This window comes from Vulpes lagopus, chromosome 6 (genome assembly GCF_018345385.1).
Source record: "Vulpes lagopus strain Blue_001 chromosome 6, ASM1834538v1, whole genome shotgun sequence".
NCBI lineage: Eukaryota > Metazoa > Chordata > Mammalia > Carnivora > Canidae > Vulpes > Vulpes lagopus.
The window spans coordinates 22,474,351-22,499,867 of NC_054829.1; the positions used below are offsets into that span (position 1 = coordinate 22,474,351).

The 25,517-nt window shown below is 43.0% G+C and overlaps 1 protein-coding gene across 3 annotated transcripts in view; it reads right to left on the bottom strand.

Moving 5' to 3' along the window:
* The window catches only part of NRXN3 (neurexin 3), a 1,543,117-nt gene that overhangs the window by 1,431,763 nt on the left and 85,837 nt on the right, over positions 1-25,517 (bottom strand). For 2 of the 3 annotated variants that reach the window (XM_041758643.1, XM_041758640.1), the window contains exon 3: positions 12,056-12,073. The exons of the other annotated variant lie outside the window; for it this stretch is intronic. In XM_041758643.1, coding sequence (XP_041614577.1) covers positions 12,056-12,073 — 18 coding nt within the window. The remainder of the gene's footprint in view (positions 1-12,055; positions 12,074-25,517) is intronic. 3 annotated transcript variants of the gene reach the window in all.

Sequence of the window (25,517 nt, forward strand, 5' to 3'; positions counted from 1 at the left end):
AAATCCCCATGGAGATAGCAGCTTTTGCAGTTTGGGAGAATGGAAATGGCTATGAAAGCAAAGTCATTTGTAAGCGGCTGTGGCCATCATGAAGCCTGTCATGAGAATGACTGATACAGAGAAAAGAAACCATTTACTGAAACAGGCAAGAGGAAGATGCAGTGTTCAGGAACCAGGCCAGAAGTTGAAGGCCTTCATAATTTAAGCTAATACTGTCTCCCCCCTCAAAGCTATAATATCCCACCTACCTCAGATGGTTTTCAATCTATCCTACCTCTCTTCATTTTGCCTGAGTAACTGGGAAAAGTATTTCAAGGGAAGAAGAAAGTTGTTCATTGGGGTTAAAAAAAAAAAAAAGATTCAGAAAAAAAAAAAAAGCAAGTTATCTCTGCCAAGACTTTTCTTTCATTCACTTTCAGGGTAACTTTTATCCCAGGATAAAATCCACATACATCATCTCTTTTTCCATACTGAAGAAGAGAAATTAAATGTCACTAATTGCTACAAGTGCCAAGTGCTAACGCTGAATTCTTATGAAGCTACAAGGACTTTTTAAAAGAGTAATTACATAAAATCAGAAGGTAACAGAAACATTCATCGATGTTTCCGGAGGAACTAAGGATATAGTGAAGGTGGTAAGGGGTGGGGCCAGATGAAGGGAAGCCACAAGCGACCATGACTCTAAGGTAACTGAGAATTTGGAAAAGAGAGAAGGAGAAAGAAGAAATACACATTACCATTTTAAGCATTAGAGGCAATTTGGTGAACTTGGAAAAAAGAATTATGACAGCAGTTAATATTTGTTGACTGTTTACTGCAGACAATGTGTGGCTACGTGTCATCTCACTATGGGAAAGGCATCGCTATGATTTTGATTTTACAGGTAAGGAAACCAAGGCTTAGAGCCAAAGTCACACTAATTAGTAAGGGGTGAAGTGAGGATTCTAAGCCAGCAGATGGACTCTCCAGGCTGTGACGGTAACCAAAACACTAGCTACCCTGCCTTGTTCAGTTCTGGTGGAGAAAGGAGGAAATATGTTGAAGAGTATTCAGCAGCAGAAAATAGTGCCTGGATACTAATTCAACTTCATTTATGACTTTGGCCCAACAAGATATAAAGAGCACTGCAGGAAGCCCTTTTAAAAGGCTACCATCTCCCTTTCCCCAAGCCCCACACCGAGATTCTATTAAAACATGAAGCTTTTCCTTTCCAGGGCATTTCTTAGGGTTATTAAGCCACCTCCCCTCATTAAAATGCAAATATGAACATAAGACATGCTCAAGCTCCCCAACCATGACACTGTCCTGCATGTGAGATCTTCAGAAAGCCAAACTAAATCTTCCTTTAAAGACAGGAGCAACACAGGGACTTGTGAATAAAGGAAGGATAGAGACATGAAGTCACAGGTTGAGGAAGTCTGCCACTGTGGGAAGGAGAAAGGATTTAGGATACAGGGTAAGACGGGGGGAAGAATATTTAAAGGGAAAAGGTGGATCTGAAAGAAGTCTCCACTTATTTTCATAACTGTGATGGAGACCAGTCCTTCCCTGGGCAATTCCCTGACCTTCATCGTGGACTCCAGTGTCCTTATATCTATCAGGGGTTTGATAGTCACTTTCAACAGAGCCTAGGCCTGGTCAACATTTTGATCAGTGACCTGGCTAAAAGTACTCACTGGCATGTGTCTGGATATTGTGATGAACTAAAGCTGAAAAGAATAGCTAATTTGTTAGATATCAAAATCAAGGTCCAAAAGGTTGTGAACAGGCAAAGTGAGATTTAATCTTAATGGACAAATGTAAATTCTAACCCTTAAGCACAACCCCCCACTTTTCCCCAAAACAAAAAGATGACAATAGTCCTATGTCTTCTCATCACTGAATATACCAAACCTAGGGTTTTGGTTCAGAGAATGGTGCCATATACTAGGAGGGACATTAATAAGGTAGAATGTGTCCCAAAGAGGAGAATCAGAGTGGTCAGGGGGTCCTAAAGCATGTCACATGTAGAATGGCTGCCAGAACTGCTATATATAGCCCAAACAGGAGAAAGCTAGAAAAGGACATGAGAGCTCCCTTCAAGTATTTTTAAAGTTGAGCATGGAAGATAAGAGAGTAAGCACATTTGGCCAGATCAGAAGGTCAAGTAATAGGGAAAGCCTCACTTGCCAGAAATGCCATAGAAGAGTCAGAGTGGGGTTTTTGGAGATAATTACCAAAAATCCATTCTAAAACAAAGGTACTATACCTTTATGAACTAAGGCCAAGGAACTATGGGTTGAATCACACAAAACTGATAATTGACTGCTTTTGACCTACAAAAATGACTGTTTTAAATGGTTCAAACTAATACTCTGAGAGCACGACCCAGAATCAAGAAGGTAGAGACTAAACGAAGCTTCATTCAATCACCTAACAGCAGTCATGAGCTGACACTTGGGACAATTACCTACTTACATATATGTTTTTGGCTTTTCTATGAGCCTTGAACAGTAATGGGGATGAACTGAATAGTTGGACTAATGACAAAGACAGCCTGTGGCAATTCTCCAAGGCAGATCCCTACCAAGATCCCAGCTTCTGGGTTTGCCCTTTATTGGTGCCACCATGTGCCATTCTCACTGCTAAGCCCTTTGTAGGATATAACTGTACTAGCCCACTCACTGTTCGCCTCTAGATCAGCTTTGTTCTTACAGCCTGGTGGCTGGACTGAACAGAAAGTATTTCTTCCAGTGTCACCCATGAATCACCAATAGCTTCTGTATGGTATAACCATGGTGTAGAGGAAAGAATGCAGCACCTTCCCAATCTATTCCACCTCTTCGGGGGGGAAGGTGGTTTGGAGCTTCCTCACGCATAAACATGATAGAAAGAAGAGAAATTGAGGCAGTCATGCTTATTACCCTAAGGGTTAAAGGATCAGTAACTGTGGCTTAGAAAAGACTCTTCCCAAAGGAGAAGTTCTTACACTCCAACTGTCATGAACTTTTCTAAAATTGTTCTTTATTCATAAATGACATGAAGCTGGAAAGGACAGCTGGTGTGCTAGATGAAAGAACCTTACCCTAAGAGATCATGGTGTGCTAGATTTTAAAAATCCAGGGCTGAATTGAACAAAATCAAAGAATGATCCCAACTAAGTCAAATAAGCCATTGCATAGCACAGAAAAGGGAGAGAAATGGTTTAGCAGCAGTGTACACAAAAGAGTAAAGATTCTCAGTGACTAAGTTCAACTTAATGCTATAATTATTTAAAAAAAAAACAAACAAGCAAAGGTATTTGTGCCACCATTAATAGATGTAGAAAGTCTAGGAAAAGGGAGCAGCGGGATCCCTCTATAATGAAGTGGTTGGGATATGTCCAAAATACCATTTGTGGTGTGGGCATGTTTCTTTGGAAAGGATAAAAAAAAAAGTCATTTTTCAGAAAACAATGACCTGGATGAAAGAATTTAAAACCCTTATATGAGAATGCCCAAGGAAACTGGAGATGGTTTAGCCTTTAGAAAAAGAAAGTCCTTAAAGACAAAGAGCTCCATCTTCAAACATTGGGAGTGTAATTAGATCTATTCTGTGTGTCTCCAAGGGCTGGAAGCAATACAGGTGGTAAAAGCTAGAGTGACTCAGAATAAGGAAGGCTTTGGAACACTCAGCGCTCTTAGAATGGGATGGAATAGCGAAAGGAGCAATGAGCTGCTCATCACCGTAGGGGTCCAAGCCAAGTCTGAATGAACTCTTATAGAAGACATTCAAAAATAAGGTGCACGGAGAGCCTCGACAACATTTTGGGTCCTTTCCATCCCTGAAGTGCTGTTTCTAACAACAAAGTTTTATGAGCACATACATTGTGGCAGGTAATGGGGATGCAAGCATGGGTAAATCTCTGCTCTCAAAAGGAGAAACCTCACGTCCTTCAAAAGCCCACAGTGGCCAGTGAAGGGGCTTGTGGGGGACAATACACTGCTGACTATAATGTATTCTGATAATGGCTCTATAAATCCCATTACCTAAGGTGCCACTGGAGCTCAATGGGGGAATCATTCATTTCACCCTCTCTTCCACCTGCCCCCCTCAACTTCCTGCCCTCCTTTAATGTTTATAAAGTAGAAAATAGTGATTAATAATGGAGCTTTAAGTCCCTTTACCTTCTAGATCACTTTCTTTAAAATAGTGGTTCTCTAACTTTGGTCATATCAGAATCACCTGGGGGAAATGTCTTACTTTAATGAGCCTGGATCTCCTTTATTAGTTCTCCAGGTAATTTTGATGCTTACCAAACTTTGCAAACCACTGCTCTAAATCATCCAAAACCTGAATTCAAATCCCAACTCTACCTCTTTCTAGCCATGGGATTTTGAGCAAGTTAACTCTTCCATGCCTCCTTCCTGTAAAATACCTTCTCAGGATTACTGTGACAATCACCTGCAACCATGTATGAACAGCACTTAGCACAATTCATCGAACACAGAAAGGGCTTGAAAATATGTAGTCATTATTATGTATTCAGAAGACTGGTATATCTGGGCTTTCCCTGTGCCCCACCTCTCATCTCTTGCCAATACCAGTTTTTATTCAGAGGACTGGTCATTATTCAGAAGACTGGTGTATCTAGGCCTTCTTTCTACCCCACCTCCCATCTCTTGCCAATGCGTTTTCCAACAAATTGGCAGCAGTAGTAGACCACTGGCTCAGTGCAGCCTCAGAAGCTTCCCTCCAAGGTCATAGTCAACTAGGTTGCCCCCCAGGGGACCCACTGTCCTCAACTCTCAGCTGTATTCCATCTCCCAACTCCTTCTGAGGCCTCACCGACAAATTGATGAGTTTATTAAGTAACAAAGGTCCTTACCAGACCTTGCTAGGTAGATCTACAGACTGGGAGGGTCTCCAAGGCTGCCATAAACAAGCTGTGTGACTTAACTGAGTTACATGAAAGTTCTCTGGCCTCAGTTTCCCCACATGTACAAGGAGGGAATTGGTCTAGAAGAGTTTTTCTGTGAACTCACCAATGGCATTTTGAGGATACGAATCTTTGGATGAGACTCTCCCACACATTACAATGCATTTAGCATGAATTGCTTCTTCTTAATGCCACCAATGCCAGTTTGTCACTGGAGCAATAAATACACACCACACACGTTTGGTGGGATCAGTGATGGGGACAGTACTATCCCATCGAGACTAGTTCTAATGATGTTTTCTAATTCTGACCTTGCCCTCCAGAACTGAGAAACAAACTGGGACCATAACCAGCACCCCAGTGGATCTGCCTTGCCAGGATAGTAAAGGACATGATTTTAAAATCCTCTAAAAAAAAAAAAAAGGCATCAAGACCCCGTGGTCTACTTCCTTGAGTTAGCTATAGCTGGAGGCAGGCTGGGAAGCAGCTCCGTACTCACACTTATTCATCAAGAAGCACTACAGCAGCCAAGGGGGTCTTCCCAGGCTCCAGTGGGCAACTGGCTAGAAGCTGATCACTGTTAGCCCAGCCAAGGGCCGCCTTCCAATCCAATTACACACAGCCATGGTGGATTATTTACTGCCTACATCCTCCACTGACCCAAGCCCAAGATGGGCACTGAATAAAATTCAATTACCTTCTATCTCAGGGTGAGCCCCTATACAAAAAGCAGACTTTCCTTCAGAGAAGCAATAAGTAAAACTAAGAGCTGAGTCCCAGGCATTATTTATTCATTGAGCCAGTTTTATTCTATTCCTATAATATGTTGGCACCATTCTAGGCCCAGAGCACAGAAGGAGTGAACAAGAGTATACCTTTGTGAAGTGACATTCTGATGGAACTCCCCATGAGTCATCTCCAGGGCCAGATATGCCAGGGTTTGCATCCTGCTCTGCCACTTTTTACTGGGTGGAATTATGAGCTAACATCCTTGAGCCTCAATTTGTTCGTGGGTGAAATGGGTCTAATATTATTAATATCTACCTTGTGAGGATGTCAAAACAATTAAATGCATGCAAAAACAGTACTTTAAACACCTGGCTCAAAATACAAGTTCAAACAATGTCAGATGTTTTCCTTAATAAATAAGGGAGAAAAGTAAATGGGACTACTGCTCAAAAGAATAGCAAAGAAAAGACAAAATATGTTATGGTTACCACTGGAGTTAGGAGCTGTAAGTCTTTGGTGTAGGAGAAGGCATCTTCCTGATTGCTGTTCTCCGAGGTATCTCAGTCGGGGGCCTAATCATAGATCCCCAGAATGAAAGAAGCCTGAGAGGCCACCTGAGTCAATCCCTTCATATTAAAGAAAAGAAGCCTAAGGCTGTGAGAGGTTTCATGACTTACCCAAGGCCACACAACCCCCAGAGAAAGTAGCAGAGCCAGAAGGAGGAAGAATGACAGAGGAGAAATCCCAGATATGTGTTTCAATCCTGGTACCTACCATACCTGCTTCTGACCCTGGCAAAAGGATATAACATCTTAGAACTGCAGGTTCTTCATCCACAATGGATGCCTGCCATTCAGTGGGACCTCTGTAAATATGGGTCACCTTGCACCCCATGCCCCTGGTGGGATTCCTTGGCCTTACTTCACAGCAGTATTGGCCAGGATCTGAGGGACCTCTTTACTGAAGGCATAATGATCAGGACAGATGGGAGAGAATGTGTGACAAGGGGAGCACAGCAGATGTCTTTTGAGGAGCTCTCCACCACAGTATTGGGAGCATGCCTCGGAAGTGTGGGAGACCAAGACAGGCAAAAGAATGTCTTTTGTTTTAAACTTGTCTGAGGCCACCTTCATATGTGAAGTGAAAATGCATGGAAAAGATCAAATGAGCTAACTTATAATACTAGCTAACTTATGCATGGCTTACTATATGCCAGGCACTGTTCTGAAGACTTCACTTAATCTTCACAAGAGCCCCGTGAGGTGGGTACTTACTGTCACCATTTTACAGATGAGGAAAGTAGGGCCACAAAGGCAAGGTAACTTAAACAGGTCATACTGTTCCTACTGGGAGAAAGCCAGGATGTCAACCCAGGCATCTGGGTTCTAAGTCTGTGCTCTAACCCAAGGGTGGCAAACTTCTCCTGTAAATGTCCATATGGTAAGTCTTCCCAGGCTTTGCACGCTGCACGGTCTCTGCTACAGCTACTCCACCCCACCTTCGCAAAGCAGGCAGAGACAGAGCAGAAACAAATAAGCATGCCTGTGTTCTGATAAAACTTTATGAACACTGAAATTGAGATTTCATAAGATGTGTGCATCACAAATTATTCTTTTGACTGCTTTCAACTATTTATAATGTGAAAAGCTAACTGTAGCTGAAAGGCCGTATGAAGGCTGGCAGTGGGCTGGAGTTAGCCCTGAGCAGTAGTTACTGGAACCCTGTGCTGTCCTGAGCTGCCCTGCCTTACAGTATGTAAACTCTTAAATGGAAAGTGCTGGAACAGTGATGGTCACAAGCTCACTGGTCAGAAAGTGTTCATTCCCTTTCCCTTCCCTCATCCCATTTCCCCTCCCAGCTCCTGTCAACCCAGAAAATGGACATGTTGTGCTGTGCCCAGCAGAAGAGACAAGGAATGGGGCATCTTCCTCAGTAGACACGGCCCCGCTGGCCCCCAAGGGGAGGAGAAGCTAGACACTCTAGGTCAGTGTGTCTCAAGCGTTAATGTGTATACACCCAAACATCTTAGTAAAAAAGTAGATTTTGACTCAGCAGGTCTGGGGTGAGGCCTGAGATTCTGCTTTTCCAACAAGCTCCTGTGTGAGGCCAGTGTCACAGTTCTGGGGGCTCTCCTCCGAGGAGTAACTTCTAGGGAAAACCCTTTGTGTTCATCACACAAGTCAGACACAATAGTGCTCTATCTCGACTTCGGGTTCAGAGTAGCATCCCTCAGACTGGACTCCCTGGAGACAGGGCAGAGCTCAGGATAAATAATCAGGTCCCCTCTTCAAGGACAGCCCTGAGATGACTCAAACTGAAGGAGGAAGACACGGAGGGCAGAGATCAAGAGCGGGCTGAGGGAGGCTCCAGCAAAGGCCATCAGTTGCTTTGGGCAACAGCACGCTGAGGCCTCCTCTGGGCCTTGGCAGACAGCAGCCCCTCCTCCTGTGCCTGCCAAGGCTCTGATGGACCTAAGCAAGAGGCCTATTTCCTCATCGGGCCTCTGAATAACTAGGGCACTTCCACAAGGTCACAGTTATTCATTTAAATTCTAGCTCTAATCAGCAGGCAGAGCCTGAGAAATTATCCCTTCTGAAGAGAGAGACTGCCATTGGAGCACCATAAACAGCCCATCATGGCTGGAGGGAGAAGCACTGGGGGGCGGGGGGTGGGAGAAGTGAGGGGTCTTACCCCCACAGGCCCCAGAACTGTTCTCTGCCTCCTAGATCCTTCCTCTACCCCACTCTCTTCAGCACCTCCAAAGGGCTTGTTCTTCCCTTGGCAGAGAGTTCTGGCACACACAGGAACAGGGAGAGAGCTGAAGGCACGGCATGGTACAGAGGGGGCTGAGACTATCCACTCCTGGCCCCAGGCAGCACAGGGAGACCAATGACAAATCCCAATGGGCCAGGGGCATAGGATAAGTGCCTAATTGGGGTCTCCTCTGGGCCACAAATGGGTGACCTGACCTTGGAGATGCCCCATCCCCTCCCTGGGTCTCAGTTTCCTCCTCTGACAAGCAAAATAGTTGTACTCTTTGGACAGGATACTCTTTGAGTTCCAATATGTCTCAGGACCCTACAGACTCACAATGCCCTGGTATTTGTTCCTATACTCTCTGCTCGATAAATATTTTTGTGGCCCTACTATGTGCTACGCACTGCCCAGAAAGAATACAGACACAGATAAGAAGCACCCCTGGCCCACAGTTCTGCCTTGGAAATGCCAGGGTTTCAAAGAAAAAAGATCACAAGCTTTGGAGGCAGACAGATGTGAGATCCTTGTCTTGTACTCGCATTTGGAGACTGTGGGCAGTTACTGACCCTCTCTGAGACTTTTCTCATCTGAGAGAGGATGGTAATACCTGCCTGGGAGGATCAACGTGAAGAGTTAAATCACAGCTGAGTGTCCCTCTCCTCCTTCTGGTCAGCACACCACAAATGCCTGATGCTACTTGATTATCCTAAAAACTGCCTCCTAAAGACTAGGAGGAGAGGTTGTGGATCTTCCCACATGGAAGTCTGGTGAAGTATCACTGGCAGCTTTTCTCCTGGGTGTTTCTAGGACAGTCTCTCTGCACCCCCAACCCATCTCCTGGACCTTGTGGAAGGTGCTGCCTGCTGTGTCCCATCTCCAACTGCATCTTACAGTAGGTTACTTCTTACCAATATCCTCAGCATGTAAAAATAATCAATTGTCCCTCACCACCTTCTAGCAGCCGCTGGGTAAACAGTTACATTAGCTCATAAAATCCCCAATTTGTCTTCCTGTGGGGAAGGGGAAAAAAAATCAGAGAACCACTAAAGACTTCTTGTTTCAGAGCCACAATGCTGCTGGCTCCATGCTGCCTGGCCAGGGGCATAGAGAGGCGGGAGGCTGCCACTGAGCTCAGCCTGGGCCAGGCAGCTCAGGCTGCCTCCAGCTATGTCCTGAGCCACCAGTTAAGGTTCTAAACTAGTGATCTGCTTCAGGCTCAGAAACCACTAGAAAGCAATGGGTTGGGGTGGGGAGTTACAGGATTGGCAGTCAGCCCTCAACACCTCAAGGGCAGCACAAAGAGTGCAAGATTTGTAATCAGGCTGGAATTCCCTCTTGGACCAGCTACTCAATGTCTGAGTGACCTCAACACATCCTTTAACCTCCTGGCCTCAACTTCCTTAGCAGAAAAATGAGGCTCAGAGAACACACCTCAGAGGGTTAAGAGAATAAGATGACATAATGACTGTAAAACTGAAATGGGGCTGTATGGGGCTAGTTACAGTTGCCATTATGTAAGGGAAGGTCACCCACTGACCTCCACCCTCTAGAAAGACAGACAGGAACCTGTGTGTCTGTGGCATTTCACTCTGCCATACTGTTTCATCCAGGACCCATAGGCGCCTTTGTGAGAATTACAAAAAAGCGCCCCCAACCATCCCCCAAGTCAGAGGCAGCACCATGGATGCAGGCTTGGCAAGAGGAATGCAGGCTGGATTTCAGCTTCCGCTCATTCCCTACACCTGGAGCCCCTGTGCAGGGCACAACACACACAAGCCAATGTGGAGACCCCAAGTCACATCTCTGCCAGTAAGCAGGAGGAAGAGGTATTAAACTAAGTAGAACTTTTACAAACAAAACTTAATGTGTTAGGCTTACTACCTCACCACCTTAAAATGTTCCAGAAAGCATCATCTTAACAGAGAGGTCCTTTCCCGACCATCTTCTATAAATTAACAACTTCCTTTCTAACAGGTTCAATTTTTTCCCTAGTGCTCATCACCCACACTCTCATATAATATATATAATATATACATATATGTAATATGTGTAATATGTGTGTGAATATATATAGTTCTTTAGTTCATTGTCTTCCCTGAAGTAGAATAAAAGCTCTAAGAGTATAGGGGTTGTCTTCTGTTTTGTCCACTGTTTTATCCCTAGTGCCTAGAACAGTGCTTGGTACACAGTAGGTTCTCAATAAATATTTGAGTAAAATATTATTAAATAGAAAATTAATTTAATGCTATCTTCCTAGGAAATCCTACGTATCAGTTCAAACATCATTTATTTTCAAAGGAATGGTGTGCACAGAGGAAAACAAAGACAGGGAAACCCTGTGTTTTAGCTGGAGATTATTATTCTTATTCCTTTATGCTATGTAATATATCATATAGATTATAGTCAGAAACCCTTCTTAAGTCTGGTTGATTCTTTTAGATAGTCAAAAAAAAAGGATGAATCCATTTGGAAAGAGGAGTGCTAATAATGAAAACATCACATTATCTCTAAGCAAAAATAAACACTAGTCCCATTAGAAAATATTTACAAGACCTCCAATTGATGAGAATTTTCAGTGATGGAATTTTCAGCATGTTCCAATGGAGTGTGGGTGGGCTTTGGAGACCCAGAGTCCCAAGTTCAAATCCCAGTGCTACCTCTGATGAGCCCTACAGCCTTGGGCAAATGGATTAACCTGCCAGCCCTCAATTTCCATTATATTACAATGGATATAATAATGCCTACTCCTTGTATTGATATTATAAGAATTCAAGAACTAAACAAGAAAAAGTATGTGAAAATAGCTAAGAACGATGATATTCCCTTTTCTTTTGGTAGGGTTAATTACTCTTAACTCAAAATTCTATCCAGGTTAGAACAGTCTCCAAATCATTCTAAGTCACCTGACACTTCTTATCTATATATGATTGTATCCTCTCATATGAGCCTGTGTGTATGTGTGTATACATATGTGTGTGTGCACACATGGACACACATACAATGCTTACAATTAGAACTCTGGATGAGTATGTATTTTAACAAGAGAAATGCACAATTAGCATAAGAATGGTTCTTCCATTTGTTCATTGACAAAAACCATTCTACTTCCTTTTTTCTTTTTTCTTTTTTGTTGTTAATACAGTGAACATGTATTAGTTACATAACCATTTAAAAATTGCTAATTTCATTGTGGTGTGGAGAAAGCCATTTCTTAGAATAAAAAGAAAGAAGACTCCTTTCACCCACATATTTTCCATGCTAAGTATGTCATATCTTCAACTTTCAACCACATGAAGCTATAGAAGTAGATTTATGTATAAGGCAAAGAATAGTCTTAAATTGGAGAATTCATATCTTAAGAATATTTTTAAAAAATATTTTCCCCAAAATGCTCATTTTCCACTTCTTTGATTCACCCAAAAATGTTAATCAGAAGGAAGTGATTTTATAACTATGGGAACCACATTCCTTTGGTTTTCAAATGGTTTGCAAAACCAATACAAACATTATCAATTCAAGGCATTTCTTCTCAACCCAAATCAATGAAAATACAATGTACTTAGATCTCTGTTCTGTTTAGAGTCCCTAGAAAAAGGTCTCACTCAGAATCAAACCATGCACAATCGGACAGAGGGGAAATTCCACAGCAGCTGTGCAAACACAGGGACTTACCTGGACCTTGACTGACATCTGTGGCAGCATTTTCAAAGAGAGGGAAAGGCAGAGGAGAGAAAGGGGGAGAAAAAGGAAGAAGAGTGTTAGAAGCACACACAGTGCAACATGTCCTTGCATGACTATCATGTTCATGCAAGACCCCAAAGGTACTCAGCTTCTGAGCAGTTAGTTCTACCTTCACCCAAAAACCATCCATGCAAGCTGAGGGACCAAATTCCCTTTCCACTGTGCATGTAGCAAGAGAGGTGAGCTTCACATCTGTCCGGAAAGACATCATCCTGGAATCAGATAGGGCTCTGAAGCACGAAGCAGACTGGAATCCTGCAAGAATATTGGTTAAAATATTCTGGTTGATTTCTGCATAACACCACCCAAGCAAATCCTCCTCGCCTCCAGATACAGAACACTGGACATATCAAGCAAGTTTCCCCACAGGGAGAAAAAAATAATAAGCCACTCCCTTGAGGAACAAAGAAAAAGAGCCATGAGAATTAAGAGCAAGTTGCAGCATTAGTCACCATATAGGACTGAAGGACAGAAGATAACAAAACATTTATAATCCCCTCTCTCTCCAGTATTCCCAGTGACCATCCTTCATCACAGACAGCAGTGTGTATGCAGGAGATTGTGTGTGAGTAGATCATTTGCCATACAAATTGAAATTCTGCCTCCCCCTTTAATTTTTCTCCTGGCTTCTCACCCCATCATTAATGACAGCAATTGCCATTTGAAATCACTTTTGACAACTACAAATAAACATCCAGCCCTAGGAAGGTTGACATTTGAATTAAGCCAATGAACTTTCAAAAAATGAAGAACGGTTCACTCCCATCATCTTCCTGAACACAAACTCCTCCTCCTACTCTCAAATATAAGATAAAATCCTGCTGAGAAGCCAATCAAGAGCAAGCTAAACCTTTGTCAAAACCTCTAGACCCAAACCAAAAGGATATGCTTCAGCTGAGGAGATGGAACAGGGGTTTCCTGCTTCAGGAAACCATTAGCCATTCCAGCAAACCTGGTGACTCACTTAGAATCACCAGGAATGGTAGCCCTGGGATACTCACAGACATCATCTCACCTAATTCATTTTTGGTTAAGATGGGGGATGAAAGAGGTTGAGAGACCTGCCCAAAGTCACACACTTAGTTCAGGTACAGAGACTAGATAAGACCCTAGACCTCTTGAATCCCACTCAGTTCAACATTTATTCAAAGGAAACCCAGGTCCCTCAGAGGCGTATGGGACCTAAATTCAGTTTGCAGCCTAAAGTGGACACCCTGGAGCCATGGGGGAGGTCCTCCTAGCTACCCTATGAGTGAGCCATAGGTTTTATCTACTGTGCTTCTAAGTTGCTGCAATTAGATTTGCAAAGCTTCAGCAGCTCTATAGGAACTAGAATTCTTGCCCCAGGACAAGCCAGGCACTGACCTAAGAGAGCTGTGGCCTCACATCCTTCCATCCAGGAGGAGCAAATCCATAGCAACAGCTAAGCATTTCTCCAGCCCACACCATGTATTCCCCCAGAAGCTGTATCTGCCCAAAGCAACTTCAAGAGAGCTCTGAATCATTCCTCAGCCACACCCCCTTTCAGATTTTCTGGTGAGTTGTTAGATTCAGGGGTGGAGTGGCAGCAAGAAGAAAAGTGGCAAAATAGAAGAGGTGGGAAGGAAAAACATTCTGTATAAATAACTAAGCAGGGCAATTAACTGTGCCTGATGGATTGCCTAGAATAGTGGTCGTTAAAATACCCTTTCATTAAACTGGATATCAAACTATTTACATGCGGTGGAGTTCAGCAGTGGAATTGTCAACACCGTTGTTCATGAAAACATGCTCTTTGGGGGCACAAACACCCAAAGGAGGCAGGATACCTTGGAATCCCAAAATTCTTTCAATACTAAGTTACCCATTTGAACATTGTGTTTAGAATATTTAACTCTGGAGACAGATATGTCTGTCAAATCTCTGCTTACTGAATGGCTGTGGGTCAATCACTAAACTTTTGAGTTGTTTTCCTCAGCTATATAATGGGAAAAAAATAGAACCTCCCTCATGGCAATGTTACAAGATTAAATACTTGTAAACCACTTAACTGAGTACAAGGCAAACACTGCATAAATGTTAGCTGTGCTGATTGTTACCATTTTGAATTACCACAGACAGAATTACCAAAAAATGTTGACCAGATGGCTCCCTGGAAACACCAAGAGCCCACAGGAATTAAGGGTGTGTGTGTGTGTGTGTGTGTGTGTGTGTGTGTGTGTGTGTGTGATTTCAGTTCAACTCTTCTACTTATGAATGAAGGTGTCTGTTCCAGCCCTCCCCTCCCTTCGGTCTTTTTCCTCCCCTCTCCTCCTCACTGGGAAGTGGGGCAAGGAGGACTTAAAAGATTGTAGGAGAACAGGAACAGGAGTCCAAAAAATTCCATTCCCTCCTGAAGTCTTAACTGCCTTCAGTTCTAGTCCTGAGCATAAAACATATAGCATCTCTTCTTGCCAAAGAGGGGCAGCAAGAACACTAAGAAAATCCTTCTTCAGTGAGGGGTCAGGGTCCAGGCTCCATCTCTAGCTGTGTCACTGAGCTGAAGGCAGTTCTGCACATTGTGTCCAACTTGAGGAATAGAGACACATGGTGTCACCTGGCCCCCAGCCCAAGAAGCAGAGAGTAACCTGAATCTCCACATTCAATTCTGACCAACAGAATAAAATGGCAAAGGCTGCTGGGTGTAGGGGGGAATCAGAATTTCAACCATATTCATCTCTTATACTGTCTGCCCATCCTTTATCCCTTCTTTGTGTAACAAGTCCCAGCTGTCTTTTGCAGAATCCATTCCCACCCTTAATCCATGTGGCTTGGTAAAGATGACCCCTACCCCCACCTTAGCTCCAAGTGTAGTCATGTGACTCAGGCCAGGTCATAGGAATTGGCACAAAGAGGGAGATCCACAGCTGGATTGCCAGGATTCAGGCTCTAGGTCTAGAGGCTATGTAGATGTTGGGTTAGTACTGGAAGTTTTCTGTGCTTCAGTTTTATCATCTGTGAAATGGGCCTGATAGTAGTTCCTACCTCCTAGAGTGGTTGTGAAGAGCTTGGAATAGTAACTACATTTAGAAAGCCCTCAACATTAGCAAGTAATTTTGTCACCTTCATATGTGAGAAGACAAGGGTATTAAAAGTCTTTCCTGTGGTCACACAGCAAGGAAGGCTGACCCAGGATGCAGCTGTAGGTGTTTCTGACTCCTTGCCTTGCTGCAGTCCCACTTCTAAGGTGACCATCCCCAGAGCTCTCTCTGTCTGTACTTACTATTGGTCTGCAGGCTTGAGTCTGTGTCTGGGGGAGCAGCACCGGGACCCAGGACTATTCAGAGGAAAGATAAATATGTAAATGTGTATACATACATCAATTTTTTAATGGAAAAGAAGGGTGGCAAATTGCAGAAGAAAAGGCAGTTGATAACCAGGTAAGATTGATTCAGGAGAGGTGGCATCCTCACCCGTACCAGCACTTCCTCTGCTCCCCCCTACTGTTTTATTTTCTCACACTGCTGGGCCTGTAGTTTTCCAGAGCACCACTGCATTTAAATCTATATTCTATTTTCTCTCCTAGAAAATAGGTCAGACCCAAGACAGAGTTCACCAGGTGGGGTCCCAAAAGGTTTGGCTGGGCCTCGCCTCCAGGAGGCTGGCTGTGCAGCCTGCCCTACACTCCCCAGAGCTTCTCCAGGGGTGTGGGGTATGTGTGCAAGTAGTAAGTGGGGGGATCTCAGACTCCTCCCTTGTGAGATTATGTAGCCCAATGAAGGGGAAGGCAGGAAGGCTCCCTGGTTGAGCTCTGTTTTATAGACACAACAGCAGCATATGGAGGGGTCCCTCCTTTTGCCCCCATGGTTAGAAGACCCAGATCTCTCCAAACTATAGGAAAAATATTTCCTTTTGAACTTTAAAATAAGTGTGCTGATCTTATGCATTCGTGGCTAAGGTTATTGTCTAATATGGAATAAGCATCTAAGGGGGACTGAGTGAAGGTAGGAATGCCCTAATTTACTTCTTCCCTGGTTGTGATGCTGAAGATAGTAGGTGATGGGTGACAGCAATGGTCAAATCCTTCCTTTCCTGAGATGCTGCCCCAATCCCTGCTTTGAGCATGGCATTCCTAATAGAGATAGCCCCAGACTGGGCCAGAATTTGTTTTCATCAGAAATTTTTTTCCCCAAGAGCAGCATGAGTGCCAGAGTTAGGGGGACAGAATAGGGAAGTACAAGGTCATGAGAGCCAGTCCTCAGTCCCCCCCACCCCCTCACCCCATCACAATAGAAGTAATTAACACTAATTGATCAGGTCCTGCCTATAGTCTGGCATGTGCTAGCCCCTGGGCTGAATGGTCTTTGTCAGACATATACTAGACAGTTCCCATTTTCTTTAAGTATCAGCTCAAATATTACTTCCTCAAAAAGATCTTCCTTAGGAACCCTTCTCTACCACTTACTCTTTGTTTCCTTCCTCATGGCACTAATCACTATTTGACATCATAGGATGGGTCTTTGCTTTTATTATTTATAACCCCCTTGAAATACAAACTTCATGACAGCAGTCTTGTCTGTTTCATTCACTGCTTGTATCCCCAGTGTCGAAGCTGGGTCTGTTCTACAGTAAGTACTCAGCAATATGTATTGAATGGTTAATAACTCATCTCGATTGATACTGGTATCTGCATTTACACACAAGAAAAGTGAGGCTCAGAGAAATTAAGGCACATGCCTATAGACAGAGGATCAGAGCTGGCTTTGGAGCCTGAGTCTGTCTTAATCCTCTCCTAAATTAAAAACAACTGCTTTCTCTTGCACTGCCCTCACAATCCAGGGCAGTTGTCCCCATGTGGTAACAAAGACAAAACATGGCAGCACTAGAGAAAAGAGAGCAGCTGATTTCCTGGTAATTCTGGCAAAATTCCCTGGGAAGGCTCTCACTGGTTTAGCTCAAGTCATGTGTCTGTTCCTGAGCCAATTACTGTGTCCAGCATCACATGTCAGAGAGTAATTGAGGAATAAAATGGGGTCATGTCTATATATCCCTGACACAAAGCACTAACTCATAATAAAGTTCATGTTTATCAAATATTCTCTGGGGGCTGGGCACTGTGCTAGGTGCTTTATATACTTTATCTCATTTAATTCTCACCAAAACCCTACAGGAAGGAATGTTATTCATCCTGTTATATAGATAAGGAAACTAAGACCCAGAGAGGAGGCTCTATCTTATTAATATATCTCATATCCAGAGTAGCTTATCCAATAAGGGTCGAGCTATCTTTCTGAATAAAAGAGCAAACCAGGACAGGTACCATCTGACCCATCAAGGTACAAATGAGGGATAGGAATATAGGGCATCTCACAGAAATGACAAAAAGACAAAGCCCAGGGCAGAGGGAAGGGGCCAAATGCAATATGATCATAGGTGTGGCCAACTGGAGTCCTTGTACTGGGCTCATTGCTGTAAAGGGGCATGCTCTGCTTCTTCTGCAGCTATATCCCACCCCAGGATCTAAGGAGTCCACAAGGCCAACTAGATGTTCCCACCAAGAAGCAGCAACATCGGACACTAACCTCTTTGTACAGTACAATCAGGTACTCAGAACTCCTTTTCCAAATTGCCCCAAATTCACTGGGGTCCATTCTCCCAAAAGCTGACCAATCCACTGATGTATGTATACTAGTGTCAAAAAATTACCAAGGGAAAGCAATATACAGGAGCTGTGGATTTCTACAAGCTGGGGTGTCATCACAAATGTTCACAAGGATCTTCATGGTACTAGAAGTAGAGAGAAGGGAGGCTGCCCATTGGGAGGCAGATGTTCATGTCTGTTCTTGCCCCAGGCCCATAAGCATCAGGTCAGGCCTTCAACTGAGAAGTCCCCCTGACTACAACATTAGGAGAGGAAAAAAAAAAAAAAGGCATGGACTGCATCTCTCCAGTGGCCTATCCTTTCTTGTCCCTGAGGAGAGTGAGCACAAAGTTCTTCCCTCTACTTCAGGAACAAATACAGAAATGATCTCGTTAGTTGAGCTAAAGCAAACTTCCAGCAGCGAAGCGGCTGGGTTTCCTGTGTTCTGGGGCTCTTTCCAGCTTTCAGTGTCTGAGCTCTTCAAACACAGGAAGAGATGTCTCTCCACAAAAGGCCAGGTGGTATTAGCTTCAGCCCCAACACAGAGCCCATTTATCCGCCTTTGTAGAAGACTGAGCACTGCCCCCCCCACACACACACACCCCAAGCCCTGGTGCTGTTTGCTTTTGTTCTTTGATGCTAATAACTCCAGCTTGCAAGATGGAGCAGAGAGGTAGCTGCTGTGTCAGGTGCTAGCCAGCCTGGACGGCAGAAGCAGGGAGAGGAGTGGGCTGCAAAGCAGGAAGGAACACGGATGGCACACCCATGGCTGGGTTATTACTGTGCCCAAATACCTTAGGGCCTCTAATATACTTGTAGTGGCTCTGGCTGGAGAAGCCAGAGCTTAACTGACAGGGGAACAAGGAGTCTAGTTGTTACACATGCAATCAAAGATCAATTCAGTTTTTGGTTTGGTTTAATTAATGCTTTAGGGATTCTGAGCACAGACACGGGGGTAAGGCAATCTGGGGTTTGAATCCTGACTTTACCACTAGTTATTACAAATACTTTCATCTAATTGCTTAGCTTTACCTTCCACTTTGTCCACATGAAAATAATGGCAGTGGAGTCAGTTCTGCTAGAAGCATGTGTACATTTCTAAAAGTCACTATGTGGTACAAAATCACACAGTAAAAACTACAAAGCTAATAGGGAAAATGAAGTTGGGGCATGACACCCCAAAAATCTCATCTGTGACCCATAACAGAAGATAGGAACCAGTTTTACATGTGATAAATGTTTAAAGGAATATATAAGCACTACAATCAGTAGAGCCCTTGAAAAAGACTTGAAGTGTGCTTGTGGAAACAGGAAGCTTGTGAGTAGTTGCCAAGTAATGAGAGAAGGATGCTCTGATGTTGGACAGAGTTATAGCACCAGATGTGCATGGGTGTGGCTCACAGCACACACAACTGAAAAAGCACGCAAGCTTTTGAGGTGTATGCATTTTGTTATTTTCACACAGCCTGTTTGAGCTGGCTACAGTTTCCTGCCTTTATTTCATGTTTCTTGTGGACAAAATCATGCATAATCAAAGGCAAAATTATTATGCTCAAATCATCTCCTAATATATCAATCACATTGGAACAAATTTGCATTTTCAAAACAAGCTTTCTAACAGAACTGACTGTACCTAATTTATGTGACTGTTATGAGGGTCAAATGAGATGATCCATATAAAGTGCTTAGCACAACACCAGGCACAGAGTAAATATTCAATAAACACTGAAATTGCTACTATGAATGTCCCTGGGCTTGTTGATATACTTCTGGTAAACTGAAAGGGCCAAGTTGAACTTCTATCCAGCTGATTAAGCCTTGCAAACAAAAGGCATCTCTAGCTAAATAGGACTTCCCAGTATTTGGCCATGAGGTTGGCACCTGCAATAGGCTCCCACCCCAAAAGGCTTTAGAAAAGTCCTCATAGCAGGTGGGCAGAGCCAGGAGATAGAGCACAAAGGCCAACTTCCTAGGTCAAGAAAATGTATATCATCCTCCCCAGATGAGCATGACCTCAAGGAGAAGAGTACACACCTACATCCCAGAGAACAGCACAAAATCAGGAGACAAACTGACCTAAACGAGAGGATGTCTCTCATCTTGGTAGGTTAGAGAGGAGTGCATCACAGAAGGAAAAAGAAAAGAAATCAGTCAATCCTCATGGAAAAACAGCTGAGATACAGATATCTTCAATTTCCCTGTCTCCTGCAGATAGCACAGGGATTAAGAGGCAGGATCTGTAGTCAAGAAAACTTGAGTAAACTTCCTGGCTCTTCCACACACTGTATATGAGCTCAGCCATGCTAACTAACCTCTTTGAGTCTTAACTTCTCCATCTGTAAAATGGGGAAAGTCTACTTATCTTGTAGGACTGATGTAAAGGTTACAGGGAGCTAATTATGTAAAAGCACTAGGAGAGTGTCTGGCACAGAGGAAGTACTAATCAATGTTAGCAAATCATCATTATTACTTGATGTGAGTGGTTTCCACATGACCAAGGATCTGCCCTCTTTCCAAGAATTCCTTGCTCTCTGGAAAGACTAACTCTCCTTGGGCTTGTGCCAATTGAAAGAATGACCTAGGAGAAGCAAGTGGGTCTTCTCAGCAGAGATGAGTTCTGCAAATTTTGTAATTCAGTACAAAGGCCGTTGGAAGAAGAGCCCCCCCTGCCACCAACTCCTTTTTAGAGGGGGCTGTTATGTGCAGGAAAGAGCCTTGCCTTTGGAATTGGAAGCCCCATTTTTTTGTTTTCCAAAATATTTTGTTTGTGGTTATAACATATACATAACATAAAGTTTACCATCTTAACCATTTTTAAGTGTATAGCTCAGAGGCATAAAGTACATTCACATGGTTGTGCAGCCATCACCACCATTTGTCTCCGGGACTCCTTGCATCACACAAAACTAAAACTCTGTTTCCATTAAACAATAACTGCCCACACTTCCTTCCCCAGCCCCCGGCAACCACCTTTCTACTTTCTGTCTTTATGAATTGATGAGTCCAGGAACCTCATGTGAGTGGAATCATACAGTATTTGTCTCTTTGTGACTGGTCTCTTTCACTAGTATAATGTCCTCAACACTCACCCATGCAGTGTTTTCCCTTCCTTTGCAAGGCTGAATAATATTCCATTGTATGTGTATACCACATTTTGCTTAGAGAAGCCCAAGTTTTGAGCCCTGACTTTCTACCCTAGTACCAACTTGTGACCTTGGGCAACTCACAGCCCTCCCTGAACCTTTTTTCACTATCATAGCTAGTATCAGAAAGATTAAATAAGGTACCTACTCACAATGATATTATAAAAGAAACTTAAAAATATGACCCAGAAGACAAGTGCAGGGATCATTCACTGTCCATTACAATCTCTGCTGTTTAATGAAGTCCTCCTATAGCAGCGTTGTATACATATATGACTTCATTTAATCCTGATATAGATACTGTCATTATCGCCAATTAAACAAACAAGGAAACCAAGGCTCAGGGAATATACCCAAGTTCACTTAACTCATACACAGTAGCCAAGATTTGAATTCAGATATCTCTGAATTCAAAGTCTTTTTCTTTCCCATAGTACCATTCCCAATTGTTTCTTCCCTCACTGGTCAACTGCCCAAATCTAGATCCTGGAGGCATGGGGGCAAATTTCAAGAAACTGGTGTGGCCTTGCCAATTCCAGTGGCAAGAATTGATGGTCATTAGCTAAGGACACCATCAAAAACAAACAAACAAACAAACAAAAAACCAAAGAGACAACTTATTGAACAGGAAAAGATATTTGCAAATGATGTATTCAAGAATGGGTTAATATAAAAAATATATAAAGAATTTATACAACTCAATACCAAAAAACAAATGATCCAATTAAAAAACAAGCAGAGGATCTGAACAGATGTTTTTCCAAAGAAGACATACAGATAAATGGCCAACTGACACATGAAAAGATGATCAGTATCACTAATCATCAGGGAAATCCAAATCAAAACCATAATGAAATATCACCCTATACCTGCTGGGATGGCTAGAATCAAAAGATAAGAAATAGCAAGTGTGGGCAGCCCAGATGGCTCAGTGGTTTAGCGCTGCCTTCGGTCCAGGGCGTGATCCTGGAGACTCGGGCGTGATCCTGGAGACTCGGGCGTGATCCTGGAGACCCGGGATTGGGTCCCACAACTGGCTCTCTGCGTGGAGGCTGCTTCTCCCTCTGCCTGTGTCTCTGCCTCTCTCTCTCTCTCTCTCTCTCTTTATGTCTCTATGTCTCTATGAATGAATAAAGTCTTAAAAAAAATAGCAAGTGTTGGCAAGGATGTGGAGAAAAAAGAACCCTTGTGCACTGTTGGTGGGAATGCAAACTGTAGTCACTATGGAAAACAGTATGGAGGTACCTCAAAAAATTAAAAATAAGAATTACCACACGATTCAGTGATTCCACTACTGGGTATGCACCCAAAGAAAATGAAAACACCAATTCAAAAAGATACATGCACTCCTATGTTTACTGCAGCATTAGTTACAATAGCCAAAAGATAGAAGCAATCCCAAGTGTCCACTAATAGAGGAATAAACAAGATGTGACATATATACAGAATGGACTATTACTCATCTGTAAAAAAGAATGAGATCTTACCATTTGTGATGACATAGATAGACCTAGAGTATAATGCTAAGTGAATAAGAGAAAGACAAATATCATATGATTTCACTCATTTGAGGAATTTAAAGAACAAAAGCAACCAAAGAGACAAAAACCAGGCTTTTAAATACAGAGAACTGGTGGTTGCTGGAGTTATGGGATGGAGTGGATGGGGTTAGAGTGAGATACATAAAGGGGATCATGAGTTATGGGATGGAGTGGATGGGGTTAGAGTAAGATACATAAAGGGGATTATGAGTACACTTATCCTGATAAGCACTGAGAAATGTATAGAATTGTCACTATATCATACACTTGAAACTAATATACCAGTGTATATTATATTTGAATAATAAAAAAGAATGGTCATTAAATACATTAGAGTATCCATGACATCAGGACCCATATTTCAGAGAAAGGATTATATGTTGAGGCAACATATCCGGAACAGAATTTCACAAAGCTACAATATCCAGCAAAATGCGAACAGGAGTTCCTTGCCAACAACAACAAATTGTGGTCAAGTAATAAATTTAGAAACAAGCGAATTAAACAAAAATAAACAAGTTTCTCTGGCAAGACTTCAGAAAACCTAACCTACACTAAGATACCCTGTGAAGTCCAAGAGAGGATATAGCAGGCAATTTTACAAATGGTTTTGAACTCCAGACACTTCTCCCACTTCTCCCTCTGTAAAATACCTATAGTAACATCTCATGGAATACAGTTTGAAAAAAGGCTGGGAACAGCCTGAAAAAGGCTCAGAACAGCTGGGAAGACTTTAATTTGCTATAAGCCTTTATCCTCACCCCTTTTGTTCCCATAGTGAACCTTGTGTCAGGTTCAATTTGAAATCGCTAACATTTATTGACCACTTATACAGGCCAGACACCAATTTAGGCACTGGAGACTCAAAAAACTACCACCCTGGATACAGTTAATAGTAAATCTAATAAGCTAAGAGAGTAGATAAACATGATAGGGTAGCCCTATATGGCCTACCATTACACTTAGTGCTAATACAGGATTTAGGGTTGACAGAGAATGCCTCAAAGTTTTTTTGCTGTAGAAACCTTGAAGTGGTCCCCAGAGCAACAATTAAGTGGAGAGAATCTTGTGAGAACATTTCATCATAACTGGACAGTGGTCATACTGACAAGGATGACGGTGGGGCTCCCTGGAAGGTGTGGCGGCATGTGAGCTTTGAGCTCAAATACCAACTTTGCTATTATATGACCTTGTATAAATTACTTAAACTTCATCTGTAAAATGGGGATTATTATATCAATTTTGTATTTATCAGGAGGATCAAAACAGGCAAATGCATCTAAAATGCCTAACGCTCAGCACACATTAGTTCCATTTTTGTGTGTGTGTGACATTTATGGAGTAATATGTTAAAAAAGACTCTGAGGGGATCCCTGGGTGGCGCAGCGGTTTGGCGCCTGCCTTTGGCCCGGGGCGCGATCCTGGAGACCCGGGATTGAATCCCACGTCGGGCTCCCGGTGCATGGAGCCTGCTTCTCCCTCTGCCTATGTCTCTGCTTCTCTCTCTCTCACTGTGTGCCTATCATAAATAAATAAAAATTAAAAAAAAAAAAATTTAAAAAAAAAAAATAAATAAAAAAAAAAAAATAAAAAAGACTCTGAGGACACGTATGGGTTTGGAAAGAAAAGGAGGTCATGATTGATTAGGAGTGTCTGCCACAGGCTTCAAGAGGGGGTCATATATTGACTCCTTAGCTGGGGACTTTCAACTAAATGCTTTCCCAAGGATTCCTGCCCTGAGAAATGGAGTTTCTAATGAACTGGGAACCTCAGAAGAAAGTAGTAGCCCTAAGGCTCACTATGAAGTCCCATCAACTCTTCTGCTTTCCCTTAAACAGTCTCCTGTCTTTCATTTTCAGAAAATTAGCAAGGTTGACTTCTTCCCTGGAAAAGTATGGCGTGTTGTGATGTGAAATTAGTACAGTATCTGCTCTGCACCTAAAAGAATCATTTTTGAGTCTGAGAACCATACATATAGCCTACTAATTAGGACTAGTCCTATTCTGAAGGGTTCAACAAGATCCTACAGGCCCTGACAGAAGGAACTCAAAAGCCCAGGCAGGGGCTTCCACTGTCAGGAACCAGAGAGATGAAGCAAGCAGAGAGGGAGTTCATATTTTATATATCAGTAGGGAGTATTTTATATATCAGAAGGAATTTTGAATCTATATATCAGTAATATGCCTTTTGAGTTAAATTATTATTATTAATTACCATTTTTATCTTATAACCTCTGTGGTGCCACAGCTAAAAAGGTGGTAAGAACACTAAAAAGGGGCTGTTTATGTGATTGCTTCAGAGAAAACAGATTAGGAGAGACACAGAGAATTTCAGAAGTGAAAGAACTCTACAGTGCCAAGCATATCCGTGTCTCTGTTTTACAGGTTCATTCCACTGACACGTATCCAAAGCACGTTCCCATATCTGAGGGACTCTGTTAGGCACTGGGGGGATGGCAGATGAGCAAGATAGATGTGGGGCTTGCACTCTTGGAGCTTAAGGTCTAGCTGGGGAAATGGGCCACAAATAACCGGATAGTTAGTTTTTTCATTGTAATTGTCATCAGTGGGATAAAGTGGTACAGGATCCTTTGAGGCTCAGGTGAGAGACAAAGACCCGAGACCAGGTCATTGACATGTCCATCCAGCTGGACATGTTAACACTAAAACCAGAATTCAGGTCATCCACTTTGCAGTTCACTGCTGCTCCCACTGCGCTGCCAGTGCCCTGACAGGAGGGCTAGGAAAAAAAATCTAGCACTAAGAAGACAGTGGTGGCAACTGTGAGAGTAAAGCAAGTGCCAAATCTCTGCAGCTTTCATAAAGGAACAAGAGTGGGCACCTGGGTGGCTCAGTTGGTTAAGCATCTGCCTTCAGCTCAGTTTATGATCCTGGGGTCCTGGGATGGAGCCTTGCATCTGGCTCCCCGCTCAGTGGGGAGTCTGCTTCTCCCTCTCCCTGTGCTGCTCCCCCTGCTAGTGCTCTCTCTGTGTCCAATAAATAAATAAAAACTTTAAAAAAGGAACAAGAGCATGAACTTGGAGATTCCACGGTCTTCCCAGACACTCACTCATGCTTTGTTGTAATGGAAAATGGTTTCTGCTACCCTAT